Raw genomic sequence first — 14263 nt, 5'->3', positions numbered from 1 at the left:
AAAGTCTCTGTGTGTGTGTGTGTGTGTGTGTGTGTGTGTGTGTGTGTGTGTGTGTGTGTGTGTGTGTGTGTGTGTGTGTGTGTGTGTGTGTGTGTGTGAGGGAAAGAGAGAGAGACAGAGATATTGTGAAGTATTTCGTCCCTGTTAATTAAATTTTCATGCAACACTGCTTGACTTAAAAGGTTTATCCATTCTGTTAATGTAGTTTTTTTTTTCTTCATCTTAAACTTACACTCACAGGAGAAGCAATGCTGGACTGAAAGTGGCCGGCTGTCACATTTGCGCATTCTAATTTTATACTTCGATTGCTATTGTTCAGTCCCTCTACCCTGCTGTGATGGTCACTTTCAAGTGCTCTTAAGAGTGTGCCATCAGACACACTTCTGATAACGCCCTACATATGACAGCCACTCAGAGGGTCCTGCATTCTTTAAAAATCCATCTAGACTCTGGTCTTATACTTTTTGGAGTATGTCTTTCATCTCACCTTTGACTTTTCTTTCCCTCTTCAGTTCCAGAAACAAGGAAAAGATGTGGAGAAGGTTAAGCAAAGGCTAGCCGAAATCGCCAATTACGTGGACAAGGTATTAAATGCCATTCTTTGCCCGAATTAATAGGAATGCTTGATTAGACGTCTGAAATAGAGGCATGATTGTCAGAGATGAATGTAGGACTGCTGAGGTAAAGGATGAGATTTTTAAATAAACGCCCATTTGAAAGAAAGCCGAGTCATTTTTATTAGGTTAAATTGACTGATGTCCAGACATACAGTACTGCTGTGTCAATACTGTATTATGTGTTCTCGCAGTTTTACAGAGTGTTGAACATCCGTGTAGCTCTGGTGGGACTGGAGGTGTGGAGTGATGCTGATAAGTGTGCAGTCACCCAAGACCCCTTCACAACGCTTCATGAGTTTTTGGACTGGAGAAAACTTAAACTGTTGCCACAGCGGCCACATGATAACGCCCAGCTTATTAGGTACAAGCACACCCATTTTACAAATATTATCACATATACTGTACATCCTTTAGCACCCGTCTTATATTCTTTACCAATCTGTACTGTAACAGCACATAATAATCGAATGCTAACTCAGTAGCATGCACATCTCACAGTAGGTGCCCTTCATAGGTAATGTGAGTTATTCAAGTGTTGAAAGTCTGACAGTAATCAATGTTGAGTACTACTGTAAGGTTAACCCTGTCTGGTTTAAATGTTTGAAAAGGATTAATGGTTGGAAACATTCATTGGACATTTATAAAAGCAATCAAATGTAATTGGTTACTTTAATAAAAGAATTGAAATTAAAGGTAGGTAGAAACTACTTATTACATTTAAAACTCACAATCTGTAATCTATTACAGTACATTTTCAAAGCAACATTCCCAATACTGTATACAGATATATTCTGTGCTGTATACTCACTACTGTTCAAAAGTTATGGGTCAGGAAGTTTTTTTTTTAAAGAAATTAATACTTTAATTCAGCAAGCATTCATTAAATTGATCAAAAGTGACGGTAAAGACATGTATAATGTTAGAAGAGATTCCTGATTCAAAAAATGCTGTTCTTTTTAACTTTACATTCATCAAATGGTCATGGTAAAAAAAAGATGTCATAGCTTTCACCAAAATATCAAACATCATGTTTAACATTAATAATAATAAATAAAAAATGACAGTATACTGAAGGATCATGTGAAGACTTGTGTAAAACACTATATTGTACTAAATGCTGCCTACAGTTTTATAAAAAACAATCATGGTACAATAAATAGTTGAAACAGTATGCCACATTATTGTTGCAAGACCTCTGGGTTGCATGTTTAATTCAGCAGGTGTTGTAGCATTGTATGAACATGTATTAATCTTAGTCGCATTACTTGGTTGTGGAAGTATTGCACTGTATAGTTAACCATTTTTATTCTCTTATGGCAGTGGGGTGTACTTCCAGGGCACCACAATAGGCATGGCTCCCATCATGAGTATGTGTACCGCTGAGCAGTCAGGAGGCATTGTCATGGTGAGAAATAAATCATCACACACTCTGTGTCCCATAATTAGCACATTCACACTGAGCTGCACAATCATCCAGCTGTTTTAGACTTTCATGATTTAAAAGCATTGAAATTTCAAGCGATTGTTCACCCTCTATAATAATTCCATCATTAATAATCATCTTCATGCCATTCCAAACCTGGTACATACTTTTTTTTTTACATAGGGACTTATGCTTCAATAAATGCAAAAGGCTCAGAAGCCTCAGTCCCATTCATTGTGATGAGCCTGCAGCTTTTTTGAGATAAAAAAAAAAAAAGAGAAAGAAAAAAAAGACATCTGGATTTGGAATGTCATGAGGGTAAATAAATCATGAGTTTTTCATTTTTGAGTGAACTATTCCTTCAAGGTATAGGATGTGTCCCACTGGGCTCAGATCCATTTTTGTTTGTTTTTAATTCCAGAAATTTTCAACCAATCAATAAACAATGACTCTTGCCTCTTGCTTGTTTACCCTGCACCCACTAGTCATCAGTAATACTGCTTTCAATATATATATATATATATATATATATATATATATATATATATATATATATATATATATATATATATATATATATATATAATATATATATATATATATATATATGAGGCACACACACATATATATATATATATATATATATATATATATATATATATATACAGTATATAGCCATTAAATGCAATTAAATATATCTTAAAGATATAAAGATATCTTAATTTTTTTTAGAAAAATGCTAAATTTAAATATTTTCATTAGGGTTTTCATTAAGGTCACAGGGATTTAGACTCCAGTGTAATGAAACTACATAGAGGCAGTTAATGTTCTTTTATCTTGTAGAACCTTTAGTCTGAAAATGAGTCTAACTAGCTCTTGAAGGTCATTCACAAGTTTAGTCTCCTTTCTCTTAACCACCCACAAGCTGTCTGTCAGTCAATGTAGCACTACCTATTTGAACCTGTATCGCTGCTTTGCTGCTGTATGGCTAAATAACACACATTTACATTTTTATTAGAATAGATCTATCATCCATGCCACTGTAACAAACCGTGCCTCTTAAAACGGGGCTTCACAAAGATGAAGTCATTGGCCATAGGTCTGAATTACAAACTATTGTGGTGCTGTATGATAAACGATTTCCATTAACTTCTTAAAGGGATAGTTCACCCAAATGAAAATTCTGTCATCAGTTACTTAACCTCCTTTGTTGATTATTTCTTTCTGCTGTCAAAAGAATGATCATGTTGCACTTTTCTGTACAATGACAGTGAAAGGTCACTGCAAAAATGACAAATAAATCACCATAAAAGTGGTGCATATTTTGCACAAATTGACTTTTTCTATATTACGTTTGTCATTTTTGACAACATTTACTTCACTGTATGGAAAACAGCTGCATGAACGTTCTGCTAAATTTCCATGGCATGGGGATGAGTAAATGGTGACAGAATTTTCCTTTTTGGATGATGTATTCCTGTATGTTATTTCATAAGATCAACAGACCCACTAAAGCTAGAAAGAAAATTGAAAGAGACAAAAGGGGACACGTTTGATTTGGGGAAAAGGGTCACTGTACACTAACTGTTGTATTTCTGTGTTGGCAGCTGTGGTTTTGGCAGGTCTTATTTCCAAATGCATGTCTGTCCCCCATTCACATACATATGACAGAGACTGAAAATGTGTCTGGCTGTGAATTAAACCAAATCTTGTACCATGTTATAAGACTGATCATCTTAAAAACACTGAAAGATGTGAAGATTTGAATCTTAACAGTTTGACTTTTATGCGAACAAATTTGAAGTAACCACATTGGACAAGTCTTACATGATTATAGGAATTCAAAAAGTTGGAATGTCTTTGATAGGAGATACTTGGAATAGTTAAGTCTGGATTTCCCATGGCATTAACCATCGTATTAGTCTGCAATTACTCTCAAAAAGGGGCAAGTCAGTTATACTCAAGATATACGGTAATCAGTGGCACCCTATAGATTTTGAATAAGTGAAATGAGGAAGATAAATATCACCTCTGTTGGCTCTGAAAGCTAAGATGAGCCTGTCATGTTCCTCGCTCTGCAATCAAGGCAGGAAATGACATTTTTATGTACAGCGAAATGGAAAAAAGACAGTCAGAGTAGAGTTGTGTAAAAAAAATAAAAAAATAAATCTGTTTCTGGGTTATTAGAGTTGGTTCGCTGGTAACCAGGTCACGTTCGTGAGGCAGCAGGGAGGTTTTCTTCACCTCAGCTGAAACGGATAATGCTGAAGCTCTTCTTTGTTCTCAGTGAACAGATGATGAAGAGAACAGAAGAAAAAGGAAAGGATAATAAGGGCAGTGGTGCTTGTATCTGTGTTTTATGGCTAGGTTGAAAGAGATTTTTAAGAGAGAGAGTTTGAAAGAGAAAATATATAAAAATTCATAGGAGCATCTACAGTATAGCCCTTCAAGACATTTAACACAACATCACTGTCTGCTGGTCCTTTCACGCGTCATACATTATTAATCAGATGTTGTGGTTTTTTCCAGTCGAGTATGAGGAAGCAACTGAATATTAGGGTTGTTATTTAATTTAAAATGTATCCAATTAATTAATCATACACTGCTACAAATTGATTGCAAATAATTGTATATGTCAGTATTTGTCAAAAAACATGAAATTATATTAGAATATTTTAACATATAATATTGTGGCCAACAAATTTTTTTTTTTTAAATAATGAATACTTGTACTAAATTAAAGTGTGTATCTGACTTATGCTGTTTAAATTATTTTAGTGTGAGAGCAAGTGATTTCCCCTCACAGATTCTGCAGTGTGTTCAAGTTGGTCAAGCAAAAATATATATTTTCTGGAATATTGTCGATAAGGAAAATTTGTATTTTGTTGAGCGTGTTATTTGTTCTAGTACTTTGGAAAGATTAAGACTATTGTTGACATTTAACTCCCAAAGCATATGATATTCTTCATATTCTGTGTGGTGGTTTGTTTGCAGCAGAAACAGACATTCACATTTAAATGCATTTTTTACTATATATAGGATTTTTTTTCCTTTATAAAACCATTTTGTCTAACCTAATTAAGTGTATGCATAATATTTTAATTACATGTTTTATTGGATTTAATCAATACATTCTAATATTAAGACACTATAGGATTGTTACCAAACAAATTAAATCAGGATAAACAACATTTGTGTTTGTAATGCAGAGGTGAAACAGATTTGGCATTTAGATGCATTCCCACAATGCAATTAACCTGCAGTTACAAATGCATAATTAATGTTTTGGTGTTTAAAAAAAAATTATACTTTAATACTGATATTTGAAATGATTTGGGGACAATAAAAAGGAAAATATACTTTAAACATAAGCCTAAGATCACCTTCAAGTCGCTCCAAATCACTGCAGGAGTGAATCGTTGAGTCATTCATTCAACCAATTCATTCAAAAGGATGATTAATTCAGTAGCAAAACTTTCTTGTGTTGCTCAAAAACAGTTCTGATGTGGTTTTGTTTGGAATTACTTTTGTTGTTGAAAAAAATACAGTAAAACGGTCTGTTGTGTAAAATGAAAGTCACTTAATATTAACTTTATTGAGCTGTTCATCAACTCAATATCACATTTGCAATCATGCTGATATACACAACTCTTAGTGTAATATTAACAACTCTGTCAGATTATATAAATACTGTATATAAGTCATAAGGGGGCATTTTTGCCCCTTCTCTTTTTTTGTGGTAATTCTAAAAGTATTTTATAGGATACATAACATACACAGTTTCCCCTAATCTCATGTTTATCTTGAGTACCTGTAGAGTAGTACTGCATTCTTCATATATCCAAAAAGTCTTTAGTTTTATCATATTTGTAAAAGAAAAATACAGCTTTCCGATTCTTTCCGGAAAAAGCCGAGCTCCTGGAGGCGTGACGTGTTTCGTGTTGTTTCCATTAACATATCTTCACTTATGTGCTGATTTCCAAAAAAATACAGAAATCTGATGCAATTGTACTTACATGAATGGGGTCTTTTATCACAGGCTGGCTCCTGTGAAGAAATTCTCAGTCATTCTTCTAAATTATTTTTTACCATGTTTAGCATGAGAATCCATCTTTAACACTGTGAAAAACTCTGAATACACGAAACACCATTGTACCCCCCCCCCCCCCTTTAATAGTGTCATATGATGCGATTTCAATTTTTCCTTTCTCTTTGGACTGTTACAAGCTCTTGGTGCATGAAGAAGATCTGTAAAGTTGCTAAGACTAAAGTCTCAAGTCCAAAGAGATATTCTTTATCAAAGTTTAGACTCTGCCACGCCCCAGTACTTGAATAAAATAATGTTTTTTTAACATTAAAGCATGTCATGATATACTGTTGCACCAAATACACAAAATAATGATTTTTAAAAAAGCATCATATGACCCCTTTAATAAACTAAACAGTGCAAGCCTTAACACTAAATGTGCTTGCAGTAGTCTAACCTACATCAAGATCAGTCTAGGCGTGCTTTGTTTGGTTTCTGCAATATATTAGATTTAAACAACTATTACAGATTTATCAAAGGTTATATATATAAATATCACACACACACACCTAAGTTTTTTTTTTTTTGCCATCAAAATAGTCGAGCATTATTTGGATTCTAATGATCCTCATGAGACAGGTATGTTTTTAGTGGTACATTTTTGGTACATCAGTGTGCAAAGTAATAGACATCAGAAAACTATGAAAATAAATGCAGCTCAAGTAGTTCAAGATATGATTTGACATCCTGTTGTTTCCTAGGACCACTCAGACAATCCTCTGGGAGCTGCTGTGACTTTGGCTCATGAGTTGGGCCATAACTTTGGTATGAACCACGACACACCAGAGCGAGGATGCGGCTGTACGATGACTGTAGATCGTGGCGGCTGCATCATGACTCCTTCTACAGGGTGAGTACATGATACCAGGTTTCACCACTTGACAAATCACAAACCTCTGCCAGAAAAATATTTATGTCTGAACAAATCAAAATTGAACTAGTCTTTGATATCCTCTTCTCTCCTCCTCCTGAGTGGAGTAGCCTGTCTGGATTTGATGTATTAATGCATTGCAGACGCATCACTCTACGACTCAATTAGTCTCCAACGAGCCCTATTATCTGGGGAACGGGCAAATCAAGCTCTCATCATTCATGTACACAAGAGAATAATCAACCATTTACCTGCATCTTATTGACCAGGGGTTAATTAGCCGTCTCTCAGTGATGAATTTGCACTACATAGCCATACGTCACCACTGACACTAGGCCAGTCTTGGATTGAAACTCAAAAACTGGTATATGGACGGAAGGCTTGCTTGGTCCACTCAGAAATTTGGATTTCAGACATTTAGCCGTCACCTGGCTTCTCCTGATAACGTGCTTGTTGGTAATGGTTTTCAGAATGCAGCTGGTCTCGCACATGGGTAGACACCATGTTGATAAGCTGAAGCTTGCTCATAATGTGAAATTTCCTCTCCTTACACTTAGGCCAGTTTGCGTTATCAGCCGATGAACCAGAGAGTCAGCTGGGATGGGGTCTTTAGATGTGTCGGTGGAGTAGGAGAATTGAGTGTGAATCTGCTGTATTTGGTTGCTTAGTTCTGTGTGACTAATGGCAGGAAAGTGAAAACAGGACAACACTGATTGGCTGATGGCTTATGAGCCCAAAATGATCATGAACTGCTAAAATATTCACTATGAAATAATTAATCAGTTGCGATTTTATATTTTGCATGTAAAACAGAATACAGAATACAATTTCTTATGTTTCATGTCTACCAAATGCTAACCAGCAAAAACTTAACAAGTCGGTATAATTAAACTGGTTAATTGTCAAATCAGTTGCATTTTTACTTTATGTAAAGTTATAAAAAGAAATGTTGGGGTTGATTAGATTTTAACATTTAATTGCTACATTTAGCCATTGCCTCCCATTTTCAGTGTCATATGATACTTTATTATTATTAATGTTGAAAATTTGTGGAAACCATAATGCCTTTTTCAGGATAGTTTGATGAATAGAAAGTTAAAAAGAACTGCATTTATTTAAAATGAAAGAAATGTAGCATTTCAAATGTCATTTACTGCAGCTTTTAATCAATTTAATGTCACCTTGCTGAATAAAAACAGTATACACTATGAAGGATTTCTCATTTTTATTAGGTATGAATTATTGAGGCAGTACCCCAAAATTAATATTAAAAACAAATCAAACTTTTTTTCCCTTAAAATGCAACATTCTTGGCAAACAAGACATGTATTACCTTCTAGTTCTTTTGAGATATTCCAGAATCAGAATTGTGGCAGTTGTGTGTTCAACCTAAAGAGGTTTACAGTTTCACTCATATCACACAAGTCAAGTCACCAGTAATCATCTGTCCGCTCTCAACTGTGACCACTTTGCAATCTCTCTGCTTTGGCTGTCTTATCTCATAGTGGGGATATTTTGTTGGACCGCTGCTCAACCCTGGATGATGGCCATAACAAACAGCAGAACCCTATTCTCCCATTATTTGTTCATATGACAACACGACGACATGCTGGGAAGAAACCTCTCTGGGCTTTTTAAAGCTACCTTAGGGAAAAAGTCAGTTGAGGTGTTTTGTAGACTATTTTAACCACAGGGGAGGTTGACATCATTTTAACTTTTTTCTTTAAAGATTCATAGCTCCAAATTCTCCAGAAGCGCAATGGATGAATACTTAAAAGGACGTGGTGCTTCTGTAAAAAGAAGGTGCTTTTAAGAGAATGCTGGAGTGCTAAAGCTTGTCCCCACTTTTCAAAATAGCTCCTCACACATTTGTTCATTGCAGCGTCATTGAGGGGTTTTGAGGTCACAGTTTAGCTGAAGTTTGGTGTCTTCTTCTGATAGGTTCATGTAGCATTTGTCGAAGCGTTTGTTTTGCGTTGTTTTAGGACAGTGGACATGAGTTTGTTGTATCAGAGAAGCTGTGTACTATTGCAGAGTCAGGAAAATGCTGGCCTATTTTTCACTTCCCATGGGAGAATCACAGACTTCCTTAGTTTATTCAACCCTAAGGCCGTAACTCACGGACATACGTGGTCTCAAAGACACAAAAACAGATCCACTACATGCAAATATACTATAAGCCCATGCATAGACTAAAAAGATATTTAAATACTACACACTAAATATATTGATACGTTTATCAGAGAATAAACACTACTATTCAGAATATTTGGTGTAGGTAAGATTTTGTTGTTGTTGTTTAAGAAATTAATCAGAATGATTTCTGAAGGATCGTGTGACACTGGATTCTGGAGTAATTGCTAATGAAAATTCAGCTTTGCCGTTGCAGGAATAAACTACATTATATATATATATTAAAAAAGTCAAATAAATGCAGCCTTGGTGAGAATTAGTCTTCTTTCAAAAATATTTGTACTATTACAATGAAATTAATAATCTTAAATTAAGATACTGTATAAGATCTTAAAAATATGCCTAAAGGATCAGATTTGCTTAAAGGATAAGATAAATGTACTGGAAAATTACAGTTAAATACTGATTAAAAAATCATTATTTGAGGATAAAAAAATAGACTTGACACACACAGATGCAGATATAAACACACATTCTTAGTTTTCATTTTCTCCATGTGTTTGATCCTTTGTTTCCATGCTGTTTTGACTGCCTAAATAAACCTGGAGTAAGTTGGCTCTAACAAAGCACACAATCTGGCTCTGATTTATTCAGTTCCTCAAAGCCCCTTTTTCTGCTGTTGCTGGATGTGTTGTGCTGTGTTCTTACTCTGCAAGGATCTATTTTAAAGTTCAAACATGAGAAATTCATGATCTTGCATGCAACGTTTTTTCCTTTTTTGACAGCTGCTGCGAGCTCTCTACCCCAGTGTCCTGTCTGCACCATCGAACCAACAATACCATACAGAGAGATTCAGAGCTGGAAACTCAGCAGAATTTCTAAAAACAATTGCAAATGAGAATGAATAAGATGGACTGACAGACAGGACAAACAGACAAAACAAAGAATGATTCAGAGACAAAAAAGGAAATTAAGAGCGCAGGCTAAAGAACTACTGTAACTTCAGCATAAACAGGAAGTTATTGTCTGCTTCTTAATGTTTTCAGCCAAATACAATAGCTAACATTTGTGCCAAACAACAGTTTGAGGAAGGAAAAAAGGCACTTGTTTGAAAACGAATGAAGGAAATTGCATTGCTAAACATGGCGCCTCAAAGAAAAGGAAGTGTTAAGATTTAGGGAGCTAATCTGACTTGTGTATAAATCCGATTTTGAAACCAAATATTTCGTGTGTATTAAAAAAGTTTAAACCCCACTGTATGTTATTGTGTTTCCTCATTCAGTTAGACATGAACAGTACATGCAAAACTGGAAATTGCTGTCAGGGACACAACCAAGATGACCGCAAGGTGGACTAACCTACTCTTGAAAGGCACCAAAGTACAAGCACAGCACATATCTTAGCTTGAGGTATACGGCTCTCAGCAGGAGGTTAAACATTGTGATTTCACATCTTTAGACTGTGCTTACCTCACACAATCTCTGCCAGTATCTTCACTACAGAGCAGATGGGGGAAGAACATTTGCCAATAATATTAAGCATGTCAGATGGCCTTTTGGAAAGAGCACATCAGATGCTATCGCTTAATGGGTATCGCTTTCACCTTTTATTGTGTTTCGGCCACACACCGAATCCCAAACAGCGGTGTTATCTTCTAAACGACAGGCAGTACAATAGAGCCCGACATCGAATCAGTTTGCGTCGCCGGAGGAGGCTGATTAAACAGACATTAATTTCCTCATTCCGCACCTATTGCTGATAGCGTAACAGCTCTAATAGGTCAAAGTCAGAATGGCAGTTTGAAAAAGTCTAGATGCAAATGAATTGGAATAGCAGCTTTTTTCTACGACTTAGAAACTGTTCGGGCAGGTTAATGCAGATGATTGTGTGTGTGTTTGGGGGGGGGGGGTGCACAAAGAGTGAGAATGTGTTTAAATATGTATGTCATTTATAAGTAATGGATTCAGTGAAGGCTCTTGGGAAAAAGTGCCTGTGTGGACGTTTTTGCGAAATATGTTGCTTCTTATATGTTTCACAACACTTTCAAAGTGAATTGTCCAGTGAGTGGCACTTTATCCTAAACAGATGAAAATGAATCTGGCAGTGTTTTATAACTTTAGTTGTTGTACATATTGCTACAGTTTTGAAATGAAGATAATGTACCACCTACACAAAACCCTTCCCTGAGCCTAACATATAGTGTTAACAAAAGCAAGCATCACATAAAAATGCATTTAATGTAGAAACCATGCCATTTTAGTTTGCTCCTTAAACTATTTCATTGCTACATGTGTGCTGTTGTACCAGGGGAGCTACTGAACATGTTTACTATTTCAGAAAAGCCATACATAATGGGATGGTTATGTGATGCAAATGTCAGAATGCTTTAGATTACAAACCATGAACTATGGTAAAAGTGTTATGAAATCATAAGCTAGTACCATTCGATTAACATTTGGAAAAGATGAGTCCTGATTAATCGGTAACCTGCTGCTGTAATCATATTTTATGTAAACAAGAGTAAAACTAATTGGTATTTTACTGCCCCAAGTGTTCATTTCGGCTGGAAGCTGCTGTGAAATGTATGTATAGGTTTTGGTTTATGGAGTTTTGTAAAAACGTTTTTCCAATCAGCCTGTGTTGAATAGGTTTTCCGAGTGTTTTCTTTAAACACTTTGTCACGCATGGGTGTGTGTGTTATGATATCAGATGTCGTCATGGTTTGACCGGGAACCAGGCTGCTCTGACATCTCCCAAAATGAAATCTGAACGTTTGGCATTCTGTGACGTATACTGTAGAGAGATTCACAGTAACAGTGTCCAGAAGATCGCTCAGGAATCAGGAATGCTCCGTTGTTTCCAGGAATACTTTGGTAACCTGCAAGCTCAGCTGAAACAATACTCATCAGGGTGTGTTTCTCTGTGTGTGAACACCCTCCATAATCTAAAACAACAAACAAGCCATATGCATCTCATGCATCTAGTTGGACCTCAAGTGCACCTCCAGTCAAAAGATCCAGGGTTGATATTTAAAGTTGCTTTTTAAAAGGAGAGTTCACCATAAAAGCAAAATCCTGTCAACATTTACTCGTCTTGTAAGTCCGAACACATATGATGTTCTTTCTTCAGCAGAACACAAAAGTATTTTTCTTTTCTTTTTTATGTTTTAAAATAACTAAGGTGGATGTCAATTACATTTTGGTCTGTTCCTATTTTATGACTTCAGACTTATATGTAGCCTATAATATTGCACTTTTGTGATACTTCTATGGTGCTTTGTGTTATTTTTTTTTAATCTTGAAAGCCTCAGCAAAGCAATTTACTATAAATGCATGGAAAAAGAAACTGGTACATTCTTCAAAACTCCTTTTGTGTTCCACAGAATAAAGAGGTCATACAGGTTTGTAAAGGCATGAGGGTGATAGACTGATGACAGAATTTACATTTTCTTTAAATACTTTAATTGACCAGCAAGTGTTTGGTTGACCAGCTCCAAACCTGCTCTGACCAGCATAAGCCAGCCTGCTAGTCTTTGAATTTCTTTCATTCCTCTACTATTGACTTGTTTTCAACATTTAGCTCTTGTGTCTTGCTCAGTGCAGTGTTATAGCTGGTTGCATCTGGGCTTTTCTCACCCTTGCCCTGTAATTTAAAGATCCCTAAAGCACAGCAGGTGCACTGGCCTCAGATCAGAGTTGCCAACAGCTTGAGCTAGATTGATTTGGGCCATTGGTTTTCTGCAAACACTTAACATCTCACTGTTTCATAAATATATCAAAATGTTTAAGCATACTCGTTTTGGAGAGGACAGCAGGCGTGTAATTTCAGAATAATTTACACTGTAATCAGCATCTGGGTTCATTGTTGTGCTCAATAGTCTTGGAAAAGATGTGGTTTCGCTTAGCGAGAATTATGAAGCCGAGGCTTAATGATAGCAGTTAAAGTTTCAGATGCAAGCAGATCTTTGAGTTGAGAAAAGAGGCTTTGACAGGGTAGACTGCAGGAGTTCTCTGTGGATTTTTGTGCGTCTGCGGCTGTGATTTACTGGGGTAAGGAAGAAAAGTGCAGTTCAGGCAGGAAGGATTTGTTGTTTGCTCGAATTTGAATTCATAAAGATGGCTTTAGGGGTCGGACAGATGCTGGGAACAGAGCAAATTTTTTGCAATCACGAAAGTTGAGTGAAGAGAAAAATGACGTGAAGGTTTGAGTGCAACTCGCACGCTTAACTCTGTAAATATGGACATGTGTTTGCATGTGTTTTTATGCATAGCTGTATCTGTGCTCACTCTTATCCCAAAACCCTCCTGCAGCACTTTTTGAGAGCGCACAAGCAAACAAATCTCACACTCATGCTCATGTGTGCCTCAAACCATCTCTGCATGCCAGGCCATACAAACCAATCTGGCTTTTGCATCCGCCATTCTTCACCAAGCCAAGTCCGCTTAACCCACTTGACCTGATGCCAACTTCTCCCAGCTTAGCCTGTGCCATCCCAAGCTCTCTGTCCCCAATGCCAATCCCTCTTTAAAGCAAAGTCCTTTCCTCTGTCACATTACTATTCTAGCCCTCGCTGCTGCAAACGGCTCATTGCACAAACTACAGCACCACTTAAATGTCATTTTTGGATCATTAGCTTTTTCTTAGGGTGTTTAAGATACAGTATGTGTCGCTTCTATTTGCAAATGTCATGACTTTTACTTCCAGATGCCCCTGCGGATTGGTCTCTTTCAACTGTAATCCCTTTAAAGGCGGCATTAAAACTCGCAAGCACTTGATTGTGACCCAGCTTACTGCCACACTGCTGCCATCTGTGAGATTTTCAGCAGACCAAGGGCTCACTGCAAATCAGTATTTTGGGGCTAAATTGCTAAATTGTTTCTGTTTTATTGTCACTAAACTGACTTTGTTGATTGCCAATAAAACGTAGAAGTCTCGATAAATTTCTTGCTGTTTCTCTTGTGGCTGAATTATGATGGTGTATGTGCGGTCCTATAATAAAGAGTTAAGTCAAAATATGATCTATTTAATGTTTCAATCAAATAATTATATATATATATATATATATATATATATATATATATATATATATATATATATATATATATATATTAGTGGTGGGCCGTTATCGGAGT

The 14263-nt window shown here is 36.2% G+C and overlaps 1 protein-coding gene across 1 annotated transcript in view; it reads left to right on the top strand.

Moving 5' to 3' along the window:
- LOC113095305 (disintegrin and metalloproteinase domain-containing protein 12-like) overlaps positions 1–14263 on the top strand; it is a 69718-nt gene that overhangs the window by 47779 nt on the left and 7676 nt on the right. The window contains exons 8-11 of the mRNA XM_026260878.1: positions 513–584; positions 809–978; positions 1938–2022; positions 6829–6977. Of these exons, the coding sequence (XP_026116663.1) occupies positions 513–584; positions 809–978; positions 1938–2022; positions 6829–6977 (476 nt within the window). The remainder of the gene's footprint in view (positions 1–512; positions 585–808; positions 979–1937; positions 2023–6828; positions 6978–14263) is intronic.

Source organism: Carassius auratus, unplaced genomic scaffold (genome assembly GCF_003368295.1).
Source record: "Carassius auratus strain Wakin unplaced genomic scaffold, ASM336829v1 scaf_tig00215676, whole genome shotgun sequence".
Taxonomy (NCBI): Eukaryota; Metazoa; Chordata; class Actinopteri; order Cypriniformes; family Cyprinidae; genus Carassius; species Carassius auratus.
This window is presented reverse-complemented; position numbering and strand designations above follow the sequence as displayed.